The sequence below is a fragment of the Harpegnathos saltator genome, unplaced genomic scaffold (genome assembly GCF_003227715.2).
Source record: "Harpegnathos saltator strain DR-91 unplaced genomic scaffold, Hsal_v8.6 scaffold374, whole genome shotgun sequence".
Lineage (NCBI taxonomy): Eukaryota > Metazoa > Arthropoda > Insecta > Hymenoptera > Formicidae > Harpegnathos > Harpegnathos saltator.
The window spans coordinates 222,918-239,449 of record NW_020230177.1 but is presented as its reverse complement, the minus strand read 5'-3'; the positions used below and the strand labels follow the sequence as shown (position 1 = coordinate 239,449).

Below are 16,532 nucleotides of genomic sequence, written 5' to 3'. Positions count from 1 at the left end.
CGGCGAACGCGCTTCGGCAGCGTCACGGCGACGTTACGCGCCGGGGATCGCTGTCGCCCCAGCGATGCTGCTGAATAGTGCTGTGTTAATCGTCTCCAGAGCCCAAGCGATTGGCTTCTCGAGGCGATTGCAGTATCAAGTTTAAGAAAACGTACATTGTGTTTACACGTAGAGACGCAAGAGTGGCGTTGTGAGTAGTCGTCGTTTTCTTGAGAGACTAACATTAACAGCGGGATGTAGTCGTCTTTCGGGAAAGAATTGTTCAGACTTCTCGACTCTCAACTTTCTGAGAAAGTTTAAAAGTTGGAGGATCCGAGTATTGATTCGCGAGTCTACATGTCACGACGGAAGAGAGCTTTCAACATCAATCATTTTGTATCCTTCACCGCTTTCGATATTTTTTGCATATGCCACATTTGCAGATACATGTCATAATTGCTTTACTCATCATTCATACTCGCAAAGACCACGAGATATAGTCTTGAAAATTGATCACGTCATGTTGTCGTGTACAAAGTGACGTCGCACGCTCGGAAATTACAAGTTTTATCGACTGGATTCTCAGGGAGTACAAAGAGGCTCTGAAGCAGCAGCGGGCCAACGAAGGCCCGAGCGTGTACAGACCTCGCGAGCAGGTGGTGACACCCCCGGGCAACGAGTCGCAGAACAACGAGACCGATTCGGGCAGCAACAAGGAGGGCATCGCTCTCACCGGCAAGCAGATCTTCAACGAGGAGAACGCGCTGATGAAGAGGCCGGTGCAGAAGGTCACCCCGTCGCGGATCAACTATCAGAATACACCGATCATCAACGGCAGTAACAGCGAGTACAACAACAAAAACGGAAAGTATCTCGATCAACCGTACAAGAAGCCCAGCTCGCCCATCAAAACCTCCAGCAGCATCCTGTCGACGAACGCGAGCCCGGCGCACGCGCCCAGGCTGGTGAAGACCGCTGTTGGCTACGTGGAAGGTAACGCTCATCCGGGACGAGTAAAGATGCGCAATTAGGTCGCGTCTCGGAGGAATATTGCTGTCGAGGCGTACAAGTTTCTGGAGTGTCATTTTTTGTCGATTCCTTAGTTAATAAAAAGGTGGTTATTTTTATTACGTGCTACAAAGAAATGAGATTCCCCATCGTGGTCTCCTTAAGAAGATCCGCTTTTTTTTTTCTTCGAGTTCGTTTTTGCTAATGAAATTGGGATTGAATTTATATCTCGAGGCAATATTCTTTTTGATATCGACTGATCACACGGATTCACTTTTGGGCGCAACGCCGCACTTACTGCCGATGTATAAGAGAATCTCTCCACTCCATGAGAAGAGTTTCTCTTATACGTCCCACGCGGAACAGGAAGACTCGATTACACAATATATTCATAGTATGTATACGTTTGTCAGGCAACAAGAGCCCGAGCAGAAACGGCGGCAGCCCAAAGTCGCCGCGATCCGTCACGTGGAACAGCAACCTGCCCGAGAAGTATTCCTTCACCATGAGGAGAGAATTCGAGCGTGCCAAAGAAGAGGCTGATCTCATCGATCAGCTGAGAAACGTAAGTATCGATGGGAACGACGAGCCGTGTGAATCGTGCAAGAAATGAAGGAAAGTCGGGAGTTGATCGCGCTCGTCTCTTTCAGCACATAGAGACAAGATTGAAGATGGCACTGCCGGAGGACCTCGCACCGGCGTTAACGGACGGCGTGGTGCTCTGCCACTTGGCCAACCACGTGAGACCGCGGTCGGTCGCCAGTATACATGTTCCTTCTCCCGCTGTAGTGAGTGCTTTTTCGTTTGTCCATTTTCGTAGTGCGTCCCAGCGAGAAGCGTTGTACTGACGTGTCGACGTGTGTTCTTTTGCAGCCTAAGCTAACTATGGCGCGATGCAGACGTAACGTCGACAACTTTCTCGAAGCATGCCGGAAGATCGGCGTCGATGAGGTAAGACGTCGTCAAACTCGTTAATTAGTTTCGAGGTTTGCGCTTCTCTTTCGCTCATAAGGTACATATTATACGTATAAACATGCGCGCGCGCATACATACACACATACACACACACACACACACACACACACACACACACACACACAATATGCATGAAACATTCTGTCGTCCGTGCAACGTTGAAAATACATTTGATGCTTCCTAAGTCAAAAAGAACCGATTCAACGTGATTTTCTTCTTGAACGAATGGCGATGTGACGAGAATATATCACGATGCTATGGCAGTACAATGCGTAAAAATCTGAGTCACGCTGCGTCTGCGGCGTGTGTTTCGTCGAGAGCCGAGTGTGATACTGTGCGGAAACTCGCTCTTCGCGAAGCACGAATTGAGAACGCTTCCGTGGAGTGTCCTCTTGTTAAGAGCAGACTTACCGAACCTGCTTGGTGAACAATCTCGGACAGAGAGAAAAAATGGTCGCACATTATTCGTAACCGAACATCTGTGTACGTCGTGACTAACGGCTTCGGCGACTTGGCCGCCATTTCTCGATGACACTTCCAGCAACTACTAGTCAGTCCCCGATTTGTAGTCCCTCGATCTCTCGATCGAGCGTATAAATCGTTGTTGAGAGCATACGAGATGTGAAGACGGGCGAATACGATCGCGAGTACCAGACGAGGGGAAGGAGAACGGAAAAAAAGTTAGCGGGGATATGTGAAGAAGCTTTAGTTGCATGCGCCTAGAATCCAGTCTCGCTTTTGTGTCGCTTCTTCGGGGAACAGCCTGTACCTTTTGCCTCTCGCCCTTCATCCGCCGTTATCCGGTTGTCTCATCGATTAACATCCACGGACTAACCAACTCCTTTGAACTGTACAAACGATCCGACTAGTTCTCACCAGTCGTACGAGACAAAATGTAACATTATCGTCATGTCCTTAACTACTTCTCCCTTTGGCATCCTTCGAGTGCTTCCTCGACAGAATTCTTGATGTAATTGGAGGGACAAATCGGTCGCACAATCGATCTCGAGGAATTTCTAAAGATCAGAAACGTGACGGAGCAGTAATAAGAGCTCCGTCAAAAGTTTTCTCGCGGTGACGAACGGGATTGCTCGCGCGACACGGTGATGGGGTGTGGCAGGGTGACTATCCCCCGAGGAACGCTTTGTTCTCATTGATGCGATAAGAAAAAAAGTAGGGCCTTCTTCAAAGAGAGAAATATGCGTTTACGTAAAATGATATCTCGCAGTGCGGTAAAACGTAGAAACTGGGACTGAGTAGTATCGTTGTTGGTGTTGCAGGAGGTGTTATTGGACGCGGACTCAATCATGGATGTGGGTTACATGGACACGTATGGGCTCGAGGATCTGGCGCGTCTCGTCACCGCTCTTCTCCTTGCTCGCGATGAGGGGGAGAGTGGTACCGAAGAGCCGGCCGCAGGTTCACCCCGTACGATTCAGGACCGCGTTCTGTCCGCGATGCTTTTTGCGACATTCCTATCCACCCTGGTACTGCTCTATCTCTTCCCGATTCCCGATTAGAAACGATCACGAGGATCATGGGAAGAGAGCGGCAAGGCGCGCGAGAAACGCGATTGCTGGAACGGTGGGAGCTAACACACGAGGGGAGGAAAGAAAGCGCCGAGACGGAAACCACGTCTCTCGAGACACATCGGCGACGATTCTTAGAGTCTGCCGAGAGATCCTTCGCCGGAAGAACATCGGGAATTCTTTCCCAGTACGACTCTGAGAATCGCCGTCACGAGTTCTCGCAAGAACACGCGACGACACTTTTGACGTTTGTTTATTCACGCGGTTTGGTAAGGCGGTACTCTCACGGTTAATTTCCGTCAATTCTGCTTGTACTTTCGTTCGTCGATAGTTCGAGCAAAGTGTCGCGTGATGGAATTGAATGCGCCTTCGACGTCGAGGATTCCCGAGTGGCGAGTTTATGAAGCGGGGATCCGCTTGAAACGGAAGAAAACCAAACGCACACTTTAACGTTTAATAATCGGGCCAGACGTTCTTTTCTTCCGTACGTCTGTACGGCCGAGGACATCGTCGACGTCGAAGTATTCTGCGATTTTTTAAAGTGTCTTTTGGAGCGTACAAATCAAACAGACGGCCCCGTCGCCGCGCGTCTGGGCGCTTTAAAAAGTTCCAGAACATATCTTCGACCGTGCGCATACAGATCGCCGCATAGTCCTCGACTTCGGGATGGGGAGTACTTATATCTCTCTCTCTCTCTCTCTCTCTCTGTCTATCCTTCTTTTGAGAATCGATTTATCTCACGATGGCAGTTTTAACAGGGTTGTTCGCTTTTTTCGACCTCCGTCCCGCGGGTTCCCACGCCCGATGGAGTAACACGGGCGGGAGATCTCGCGGCTGGCGGAGAATTTTCGAGGATAGTTCTTAAGTGTCGACAGGCAGCTTGACAAAACGTTCAGTCGTCTATATACGTAGAAAATCGCTAGATGTTACATAAGTTTATGTTTTCTTATCTTCGGAAAGGAAAGGCCTCCTTTCTTTTCATCGACGACGCGAGTGTACCAGTTTGCACGCAGCTAATATCAACGAGACAGTAATGTCCAAGAAACAATGCCGGCCGCTCGAAAGCGCGATCTTCTCGAGCGAGAAACTTTTATTTCTCGTTCTCGTTGGTTTCTCCTCCTCGCTTGCCGGCGAGCTTAACGTTAAAAGAAGAGAAAAAAATCAAAGAGCGCAATCAAAGCCGAAGGCGCTCTCGCATATCACGCATTTGGTTGTCTCTCCGTGGAACGTACTTTACCGAACGAACTGATTAATTTTGCTCGCCATTTGTGCTGGGACAAAAGGTGGTTATCGTCGGCTTGAAACGAAGCCGGCGAGATGATATTTTGATAAGAAGAAAAAAGAAAAAAAAAAGAAAGAAAAGGATAGAATGGTGATGTCGAAATCAAGAGCTAGTGTGCAATACTCGTTCAAGAATCGTATATAAGTCGTATAATAATCCCACTTAGCTGTCCGAACTCTCGGAAAGTAATCCATTGCCTTCTATATACGATGAAAAGCCTCAGAATTCCAGACCGGAAGTCTTAGCCGGTATTGCGACATTATTCTCTGCGTCTCTAACATACGCCTTGGGTTCGCGGTAGTAGTCCCTCAGGAAGAGAAGAAAGAGCGAACGGAAGAAATAAGCTGTTCGATGCCTTCGACGGTAGTATTTTTTTAGGATTCGACCAAATGAACCGCCTACGGCTCTTTCAGGATTGGTGGGTCTGTGATAGGTAGCCTGCGAGTACTACAGGATTCAACAAAAAAAAAAAAGTGAAACAAAGGTGCTAGGTAATCTCTTTTAGTTGGAGGATCTTCTATTTTGGTAATTAGGACGACTTAACGGGGGTGTTTTTGATCGTTGTGGAAGTGTTTATATCGTGATTATAATTGTATTCGTTCGTCCATAAGTTTACGTCACTTCCCTCGCTCGTAATTTCGTAAGTTTCGACCGATCTGTCCGTTTTCTTTTGTCAATTCATCCGGCGCGCAGAATAGTGTTTTCATTTCGGGGAGGGGGAGGAAGGAAACAAAGTAACAGAGCATTGCTCCGATTGATTCACCGGCCAAGCAATTCGATCGTAGTCTAGGATATCGTACCTTGGATTGAAGTTACTTTAATCTCGACATTCATTTCGCTCGATCCCGATATTTGCTTCATCTCCGAGCGTAGGATCACCTTTACCTTGAATCTCTCGCCAATTTACCGTAACGAATGGACAAGAGCCTGTCTGTGTACGAATGTTTGTATGTGCGTGCGTGCATGCGTGAACCTGTAAAACATTACCTGATCTGAAATCTTTTAACTATCCTCTAAAATCATCATCCAGGTTTCGATCCCTGGTACACTTACTGCTTCTCTCACTCTGTCGAGTAACAGAGGCAGCTCTATTGAAATGTTGTGGTACCGAGGCGCGGACCCTCGAGATCAAAGTAACCGCAAACTACGCTACACGACGGTAGAGACACGGTGCCTGCTACCTGCCAATTTATTTTCATAAAGACACGACAAGAGAACAAGTAGAGAGGGCATGTATATCGTCTATAATATATACAATCATGTAACTTATATCGTAACGTTTAAGAGAACGCTCCGTAGATTTGCAAGTGGGACGAGATCTCTGTCGGAGAAAGGGCCACGGGCGTTTCCAATGAGGCAGAATCGGCAGGAACGGAATCCTTTGTTAGATCGCACATAGCCATTCAGTCCCCAGAGAAAGGGAGAGACTCTCCGGTCTCCGACGTCAACCGCCAGTACTTACCCGACACAGACACAGAGTGCCAAAAGTCCCAGCGTCTTCTCGAGCACGTCGGAACCTCGTTGTCCCTGGCCGTTTCTCCGACAGGCACCGCGTGGTCGGGAGAAGCTTTCCTAGTGTCAAGTGTGTAACAACCCGTTCGTCACGACGAATCACTCGAGCCGACTCGAGAGCGCACAAGCGGAATTTTTTAGAGAGCGAGCGACGTAGAGAGATACGTAGGGTCCTTTTCTCGTACGGCTATTTCGTACGAAGCGGGGCGCAGCGGACGTATCTTGAAACGAGGGCCGTGACGCCCATCGACCGCACTTCGCCATCGTAAAAACATATATATATATATGTATATATATTTATACGAGAGCGTAACGTCGGTCAAGTCGACACGCGTCGCTACATCGTATCAATACATATGCCAGTGTATGCCAGTGTATCTTTTTAAGGGGTCGCGAAAGCTAGGCGAGTCCCGCATCTCTTCCATGATTCTTCGCGCACTCCACCTCGGCCTCGGTCTTGCTACGACCTTTGTGCCGCTGTGAGAAGCGCGCGCGCGCGCGCTTCACGTCCGTGGCCGTTGTCCGCGTTTTCGTTTCGCAGTCGAGTGTCTTGCACTTTCTAGTCTACGGTAATAGTATCGTTAGTTGTGTAAGCCGTTTTCTAGTCACAGAGTTGTTTCTTTCCCATTTTCCTTTGTTCTTCTTCTCTTTCATTTCTGCCTCGCGCATTCTCGCCACAACGTTCCGCCGCGATAGTAACGGCTCCCCGGCGTGTTTCGCTCGCAGCGATTCACGGCGGGCGGAATCGCTCGTTCGCGGCCGTCACGTTCGTTTACTTAATCCCGCTTGGTCCGTCAGCTTAGTCGTCCCTCGCGAGCTCACGCCTCGATTTCTAGCACTCGTTACTTTTGTACCTTGAACTTCGACACGGGAAGTTTATGACTCTTTTTACTCATCTTGGTTGTACAAAATGGGGAGATTCTTTTTTTTTTTCTTTTTTTCATTTACAACAGCGCGTGAAGGTGATGACCGCCAAGTACCGAAGTCGATACCGCAAAGAACTCGCGTAGAACAGGAGGGAAGCGTCCGTTTCTTCGCGCGAACGACGAGAAAGAGGATTCCTCTGAATCGCAAGGTTCGATTGCGAGCGAAACCGCATCGTCGTCGGTGGGCAAATTACACCGGGCGTTCCGGATGTCAAACGTGATTAGACGTCCGCTAGTAGCTTCCGCGCTTCGGTCTAATGAGAGGATCTATCGCGCCCGTCGTATAGAGTAACGAACATACGACGGGTGAGTCATCGTCTCGAGTATCTCATTACGCTTAATCATCATCGATCATCACGACGAGTGCTTAACGCCGCGGACGCAAGCGCGTTACGGTCGCGACGGCCACGTTATGTCAGTATTATAATCTCGCTAGAATTCTTTCGTGGACGAGGTGTCGGTGCATCCGAGTTCGTGTATTACTTAAGACTGGATTCGAATTTCTCTCTCTCTTTCTCTCTCTCTCCTCTCTCTTTTTTTTTTAGCGTATCGATGTACTTTGTGTCGCCGGGGCTGTACGTAGGCATGACGATCCACAGACGATGATGATCCGAGAGATCGCGATCGGGCTGTGATCTGTCCGCAACTGGATCTTCGCGCGTTTCGACGCATTTATCGATATCGTTGAGCGAATCGGTTGCCAATCGGTAATCTGTCATCGATAATCAGCAATCACTGCGGGACAGTCAGCGATTGCTGTGGAGTCATCGTTACGAAATTATCTCTCGTCTCGTCTCGTCGCGGGCAAAGCTTATATTCCGCAAAATGCAAAAATTTCGCGACGCATCTCGATATAATTCGAGCCGCGATCGAATACTCTCTGCCGATCCCGTGAATCGTCCTGCTGGGATCTTCAGCATTATTAGCTTTCGCTTTCGCAGGAGGCTACATCACGCACTATGCATATCCACGACACGATGAGTGAGTGGAGGGGGAGGGATTGGGTGAACAAGTATATATACGAGATCATTCCGTTGCATTAGCTTGTATAGTTGTGTAATTTTTGTAAGGAGTACACACTCACACGAAAAAGCTTATATATACAGATATATATATATATATAGAGAGAGATAGATATATTATATGGAGGCAGATATATAGTTCTCGTTGAAGCTACTTTTCTTTCGCCGCGTTTCTCCGTTCTCTTTCTTTCTCTCTCGCTTCTTTCTCTTTCTTTCTCTCTCTCTCTCTCTCTCTCTCTCTCTCTCTCTCTCTGCCCGCCTTACCCCTCCTTGTTTTTGTTTACGTTCTCGTGTTTTTTTTTTTTATACGTAAGTAGGCGTAGGCGTAATTAAATTATTCGCTGGCTGGATAAATCCACTTGGTGCTTGGTCTACTTTTGTTTGTTGTTGTTTCGCGTAAGCTTCTGACGAGCTTCTCACTCGTTTATATATATATGTCTACATATTTATTCCGCGGCGTCTCTCCGCCGGAAACGCCGCCTTCGTCCTGCACGATCGATCGTGCCCGCTCACCGAGCTCAGACAATAATTCCTTTCTAAATAGATACGCGTAGCCTAAGCGGTCAGGATCGGCGAGCCCCAGCACGATCGACTCGTCCCAAGACGGCCCTCGTGACTTATTGAAGCGTCGTTCAGCGTCAGCTGATCCGACAAGGGAAAAACGCACACACACACACAACGCAATTGTACTGCCGCGGTCGAGTCGGGTTCGGTTTTCTAACGCTACACTCCACGAGTAGAACTTAATGAGCTGCAACATTGCTTCGAGATCGAGATATTAATAGGTGATTAACAAATTGATCACTTTGAAGACATCTATTAGCGTATCAAAGGCTGCTGAAACGGCTCCTCGAACTTCTGGAGGAAGAAACTCGCAACGAGGAGGAGAGTGTGCACGTAAATGCACGTTATTGACTCGACAAACTTACGATTAGTAATTTGTACAAGGAATTAATTTAATTATATAAATTATAATTTATATAATTAATTAAATTAATTAATTAAATTATAATTTTCGGGGAGGTATGCTTGTCCAGTGCTATTCGATTGTGAGCCGATAACTGTGGAATTGCGTCCGCAGCTTGTGATCAGGAGTTCAGCCATATCGCATCGCACAATGAACAATGTAGCAACGACAATCGACTATAATATAAATAGGCCGAAGTGGCACTTTGTTTTCTTTTTAATAAGAATCTTACCGATACTCAGGAAGCTCCTCTCAGATTCAGCGGGACACTGCCCAATTTGGACAAAAACGCGACTACTCGACCCGACTCGACACGAAGCATCGCCATTCAACGATCACGCTGAGCAGCTTTGTTAAGCTTTGCGCGCGTAATTTGCATAAATCTATCGGTCCGTGTTTACGAGTCCTCGCAGTGTGTTGCTCGTTTTGTATCTTTTAATGTTTAATTTATTTATGAATACGTCACACACACGACACTCGTCCGCCATCCCTGACGCTTCGTTATTGGAGAGAACAGTTCCAGTGGCGAGACGTTAAATATTTGATAATATCGCTCCACCCCCCCCCTCTCTTACCCTTATTTTCGTCGATTGCACAACAATTGAGAAACCGAAATCGCCCTCCTTGGTTGTCTCGCTGCTCGGACGACAGCGATATCGTCGACCTTGTTTTTCTCTTTTGAGGTATACACTGTAACGTTGATTGTATGGATAACATAACGATTGTAATACTATCGCCATTTATAATAAAATATCCTTTTCTTAAATCGCCTCGTGTCGCACATCTGCTGTCGACGCGCGAGGAAGCGGCTGCGGCCTGCGCGCGGAAGAGAAGGAGAGGGAGAAAGGAAACAGAATTAAATGTCCGCGCCTATTTTTGCTGGTCTGTTCCAGAATCTCGTGTGCTGCGCCAGCGACGTCCTAGAGGGAGGTCGCGGGGTCGTGCGTGTCGCCGTCACGGTGTCCGAGCTGCTGAGGTTCCACCAGACACGCTCGCCCTTGCAGACATCTTCGAGCATGCCGACCCATGTGCCTGCTTAGCGCCAGACTATCTAAATTCCTCGAGAGATCAGCGGAGAAAGAAGATGCGAATTCGACGGGAGAATGTCCTCGCGGGGAGATTTCGCGCGCGATGGTGGACGGAACGAGAAAAGAAGGCGCGAGGAGAAGGCGCGCGCGCGCGCGCGCGCTCGAGGCCACGCTTCTAATTGTGGAGGAGTACAACGTCGAAGTTGTTCTGTCGGTGTTTGAGAGACGCGTTGATCTCTCAGCCATCCGTCGTCAGTCAGACGGCCGAACGAAGCGCCGATCTGACATCGCGAGTGGCCGTTGAGACGTTGAGAAGACGTCTTCTGGGACGTCTTCCGGGTTCTGAGAGGGAAAGGAAGAGAAAGGTGCACTTTTCGCGAATTTTCGCGCGTTGTCCGAGGTATTTCAAAGCTGGCTCTGGGATACGATCCTTCAGAATACGACGGACGAGCGAGCGGCTCGCTGGTCTCGACCGCGAGGGGTGATTGCTCTCCATCGCGAACCGACAATAAGTCGCTCTCCGTCGCCGCGACGCGTTCTTCCGCGCGGCGCTTTGCGGGGCTCTGTACAATCGGCAAGCGCCAAATCGCAACGTCGAATTACGCGGTACTTTTGTATTATCTTCGCCTTCTCTTGCGACGCGAGAACAAGAGGCAACCCGCGGTTGAGCCGAGCGGCCGGAGACTTTCTTATCAAAAGCAGCGCGCGACTCGCGGATTCGCGCGCACTGTAACAACGTAACGAGATAGACTGCAGTCAACCATGACACTTAATTAGATATGTAACGAATTTTATATCGAGAAACACGAGACCAGATCTACGATGATGCTTATTTTTGCTCGTAGTTGCGGCTTCTGGTCCTCCGAGCAAGTCCCTGGAACAAGCGCGTCGACGCGGGACGCGGATTTTGTAAAGGCAGATAGACGGACACGCGGAATTATGAGGAAGATTGAGAGTAGGTCCTGCCGGAGCTTTCCGGGCCGTGCGTCCATTGTTATCTTCGAGTTGTCTTTAAAAAGTTGAATAAAACGCGATCAAACGTCCGGTCTCGAATAAAAAATCACGATTATCTTACGCGCATGTTTTTTTTTTGTCGTAATTTTCTATATTGCATGGACTGTTTCATGGTTTTGGTTCTCTGGAAAAAAATTAATTATTCCGTGTCACAGAAATTTGTTCTTTACTTTTATACAGTATGATTAGATGTCTCTTATACACGTCACGTTACTCTTCGAAAGATTTCGATGGACGCGCAGCCTCGAAGCTCGGGCTGACAAAAGGAAAGATATCTGAGCTTTCGATTAGTGTAGTCCTGTGTATCCGTGATCCAATATCTCGCATGCATGCGTCGCTAAGGCTCAGTTAGTAGACTAAGCTGTGGCAACTCGTAAGCACGAGCATCCCAAAGACGTATCCCGTCGCACGATCATTTCGATTTCGGTCGCTTCATCGAACGTCACACGCCTTAGACGGGAATAATATACGTGTAAACGGATTCATTTCCAAAACGTTCGACGTTTCTTCGACGTTTTTCTTCCGTGTATCGAACTGTCGGAGCCCTTGCGAGAGAGAAAGGTGCGAGGGGGAGGGTAGGGGGGAGTAAATCTCGTTCGTCGGGGCGATACCTCTCGTACTTCATCAAAATTTACACGAACGAAGAACAACGATCTTTCGAACCCGTTAAATTTTTTGGTAAAACAGTCGTGGTAAAGACATGCTAACGATAAAAACTGTTTAATTGGCATTGGCTAAATAATCGAACTTTACAGCACGGATAACAGCTACAAATTGTTTGAAATTGTTTAAAAATTCGACGACGAATTACACGATCTCTCGCGCTGTTCGCGATAAATTGTGAGATTATTTACATCCACAGAGAGAGATTATTTACACACACAGTGAGATTATTTAACCCACACACTACATGGTTCACACCATTTAATCTTGTGCATCTCGTTGATACGAATACCACGGATATCTAAGATTACAAATCTAAGAGAAAATGTTAAAAAAGAAAAAGAACGCGCGTGCTCGAAGGGCCGACACTCGATATACTCATCATTTGTGTGATTCGCGCCAGCGATTCTGTTTATCCCTCTTTTACTTTAGCCCCCAAAGAGGAAGTATCGCGCGTAAAACAGATCAAAGGGTAGGTAGATATCTGCATATGCAGACGGTAAACTAGTTAGGTATAGAGTTTCGAATACTACCGGCGATTGCTAAGGAACGTGAACGTTACCGCGGTGCCGGTAACAACGATGATGATAACCGCTAACGATGGCGGCGGCGGCGGCGGCGGCGGCGGCGGTGGGCCGCGACTGGTTACCAGCGAGCGTCAAGTGAGCGGTCTAGCAGGACGATACGAGTTAAGGCCTAGGTGTCGGAACTGGAATTACCAAGCATTTCTTTATTTCCGGGGTGAATTGCATCGACGGGCGCTGGGGACTAGTGATGACGATAGATTATCGTGATTATTAAGTTAAACAAATTTACCCTTTCAAAGGAAGTAAATTCTCTTTCTGGAAGATCTCTGAGAAACATCAGTCATGCGATTAATCCTGACGAATCGAACTTTTCGAGAAAAGAATCAAAATTAAATGGCGATTAAATCACGTATGTTTGATCGGAATTTTTTACACGTTGGCTGTCAGATGAAACAGGACGGAGAGAGTAAGTCGATTAACGCTAACGATACCGAAGAAGAAGACAGTTCGGTAGAAATTCAGGCTGATCGATTTTTGTTTCAGCTAGTTTACAGACGCGCTCCAGCGAACGCCGTTGCAACGCACCCTCGACTCCTAGTTTCGCAACTTCGACGGTCAACGACGCGAATTGGCGTGAAACGGTTTTCTTGCTTTTCCTAGGCCGATTAAGATAGGATCCCGCGACTTCGTTCTTCATTATCGGAATCCTCGAGATTCTCGCGAGGGTAGTTGGAACGTTAGCCGTTAATTTGCGCGCGATTGATGCGGACGACCCCATTAGGTGCTAAGTCTAATATCCTTAATTGTAACCTATCCATTGTATCTTTACACGACGCTTGTCTCCTTTTCATTTCGACCGAATGTGATTTCTCGTATCAGCGTGGAGGAGGAGGAACGCAAAAGATCTCAAGTGCCGTGGTCAGAAAGGGGGAGAGGCGAATTTGGCCGAGGTGGAAGTGTGGTAAGATAAAGTGAGATGAGGTGAGGTCAGGTGAGGGGTGAGGTCGATGCGGTATCGGCCGACACCGGATAACTGTAATGTTCATATTTATTGTGCCAAAGATACATGTGTTTTCTCACTTACGTTCGAGGACGAATTTTACTCGGAATATCTTCGTCCGCGAAGTAACGGCAGAAATCAAACACACGCGTCGCGTGGCTCCGGCTTGTCGCGCGGCTGCATCGTGATGTTTTGTTTTACGTTCGTCGGTATCTCGCTAGCTTTCGTTTGAAACGACGCCCACCTTCGTGGCCACAGCATGTACACGAAGTGTAGGGTGTTTTCATGTTCTCCTTGTAGGTTTTAGTTTCGTTTACCAAATTCGGAAGGTGATTTGATCACATTCGTCTCGTAACGTATTCTCGATAATCTTCGTTATTCTTTGTGCTCGTTCGCACAACGGTTTTGCATACGTATGTTTCTTTCCTTTTTCTTTTATTCTTGTCAACGTTGCTTCATATACTCACGATCGCGGGCCACTGTTCATGAGCTTGCTCAGTAATTTCTGTTGTAACAGAAGCCGAAAAATAGTACACGCTGTAAATAGAGATCCTTTATCTCATACTCTTACTTAATAGATAAAAATATAATAAAGATACTTATACATTTCTCTTGAATCTTCCGTTACAGTTGCAACGTCGGGGGTGGGAGGGATATCGCTCGTATATCATCACTTCGGCTGTCGTCGTAACCGCTTAGCGTGCAAACTCGCAAGTAGTGGCTCGCAATTTTTTTTTCTCAATGTGGAACACAACAGCCGATGACCCAACGGGGAGGGGGGGGGGGAGACTTCTCTGCGAATGAATCAAAAGCAAATTCTCTCGTTGAATCATCGACTTTGGTTCCGAGGTGTATCGAGGAAGAAAGAGTTTAAGAAACGTATTGCAACCAAGCGTATCGATCCGCTGCTTCATGTCTGCTTCTATCGGACGAATATGTATGTGTAACTTCGCGCGTCTTCGTGTACTCGCGTGGCGAAGTGAACGAAACCAAAAAGAAGAAATTGCTTTCCGCCGAAGTACCCCACTGAGACGCACATCGCAATTCGGGCAAAGTGGAATTGATTGTCTACGTGAGAAAAACAAGAGGAAAGAACCATCATCTCTGTGTCTCTCTGTCTCCCTCTCTCTCTATCTCGCGTTTACATTGATTATTGTTACTCACACGATTATTTAGACCGTTTTGTTTCTTCGTTTATTTATCTCGTCGCGCCGGGGAAACTTTACTGTAAGGTACCACAGAAGTAGAAATCGCCCACGATCGTGGTTCACCCATTGAGTCATTCAGAAGCACGAGGAAGGGAGGACCTCGCGTCAGGATGTGCAACGCGGCTCGTCCTCGAACCGTTGTAGATATTATATTCGCGCGTTTGCGAGACACCGCACGCGTAGTGGCGCGCCGCCGTCTTTCCTCCGTTTCGGTTCGTACGGAATTCTTTCACGTCGAACGTAGCCGCACGTAGGGATCTGTAAAGCGACGTGTCACTGCGGAATTGTATTACTCACCCAGATTAATTGTGTTCGTCGGAATGCGCGGGGCAACGGCCGCCGTTACCGAATTCGACGCGACTCCGAAGCGCCTCGCTCGCTGCGCATTACTCGCGGAACAGTATTATTAGCGCGCCCCTTGATGATCCCTTTCAGGTCTGCGCTCTTATCGTCTTTAATAACGTATTTACGACCTTTGAGCACTCACTTTCCCGCCAAGTCGCTCGTTACGTAGCGAAATCGTGGAGCAACTGGCAACTGTGAACATCGCGACATCGGAATTATTATTCTCGCTTGTAAATTAATGGATTAGGTATTTGTAGCGTACGCAAACGATACTTACGATTACGTTCGTAAAACAGGCCTGAAAGGGTTGAGAACCGACCGGAAATTCTCTCGTCTCTGTGGAGACATCGACAACGAAAAAACTGCTGCATTCGTAACTTTCTATCGCTCGATCGAGGCGCTTCTAACGGCCGGCCACTGTGGCGAATTATTAAACGCACTACGTAATGTACGTATTAAAAATTAACGAATACCACGTATGAAATAAATCGAAGAGAATCACGTACCGGTCTCGTTTATTTGCCCAGCGACAACACTCCCCTCGCCTCGATACTCTTTCTTCCTAAATCCGCTGAGAACCACTCGACTGCGGACTTTCGAAATACAGCGTTATGCGAAGCTATGATTTTTAATATTTCTTTTTGTTGACGTTAAATATTTCGGTAGGATTTGCAGATTCGAAAGAGCTGAAAAGAACCGAATCGCAAGAACCTTTATCCCCACTACATTCTGCGTTCTGCAATCCGCCCAGAAGTTAGCCTTTGAACTTGTCGCAATATCGATTGCACGAAAGTAATATCGATCGGTCGCATCGAGCCGGCCGGAGCGCGCAGTGATAATCGCATATTAATACACGCGACAATAAGCGTCGAATGCTACGAACTACAATTTCGACTCGTATCGCGCATCCTCGTTAATTATTCTCACAATTTGGCGATTTGATCACCTCGTAGATACGGAATATTTCGCGAGCGATTATCGCGACTTCGCGACCACTGAATGTGCTCGTCGCTGATTGGTCGGCGACGGCGCCTCGCGATTGGAGGAAAGTGTGTCTGTCCTTTTCGAGGACGCCAAATGTTCCGGTACTCGCACGCGTCCATTTCCGCATTCTCGCGTTTCAAGCGAACAAGCGGCGCACGCATCGCGGAGCACGAGCATCGGTAAGTTGCTTCCAATTCCCGTTGGACGATCAAAACGTCGCGGTCCTTTTCGTTGTTTTGGTATATGATGGTTCGTACGCCGCATATCTCTGCTTCGTAATCGAGTCACTCGAGCCGACGAACGACGCGCATAACGAAATGCGCGTATCGCTACGTTATTCGCGATTCTCGTCGGCCGATCGAGTTGTTACTTCGGTCGGTTATTCAATCGGATTCTCTCGTCGGCATCGTTTTAGTCGACATTGTGCGTTTCTCTGATCGAATCGTGTCTGTTAGCTGTAAGTTCCAGTAAATGTCTGGAATCGCGGAGCAGCGAAGACGCTGGATCGAGAAACCATCATGGAGGATGCGGAACGAGAGACGTCGAACGCGCGGGACGTTGGA

The 16,532-nt window shown here is 47.8% G+C and overlaps 1 protein-coding gene across 2 annotated transcripts in view; it reads left to right on the top strand.

The window, feature by feature from the left end:
• The window catches only part of Lrch (Leucine-rich-repeats and calponin homology domain protein), a 51,874-nt gene extending 36,384 nt beyond the window's left edge, over positions 1-15,490 (top strand). Inside the window, exons 9-13 of one of the 2 annotated variants that reach the window (XM_025300544.1) lie at positions 566-972; positions 1,401-1,552; positions 1,638-1,775; positions 1,861-1,938; positions 10,094-15,490. In XM_025300544.1, coding sequence (XP_025156329.1) covers positions 566-972; positions 1,401-1,552; positions 1,638-1,775; positions 1,861-1,938; positions 10,094-10,240 — 922 coding nt within the window. In that variant the 3' untranslated portion in view covers positions 10,241-15,490. Of the gene's footprint in view, positions 1-565; positions 973-1,400; positions 1,553-1,637; positions 1,776-1,860; positions 1,939-3,242; positions 4,844-10,093 lie in introns of those variants that run through there. The other variant, XM_019844228.2, reaches the window with a different exon arrangement.
• Positions 15,491-16,532: the final 1,042 nt, after the last annotated feature.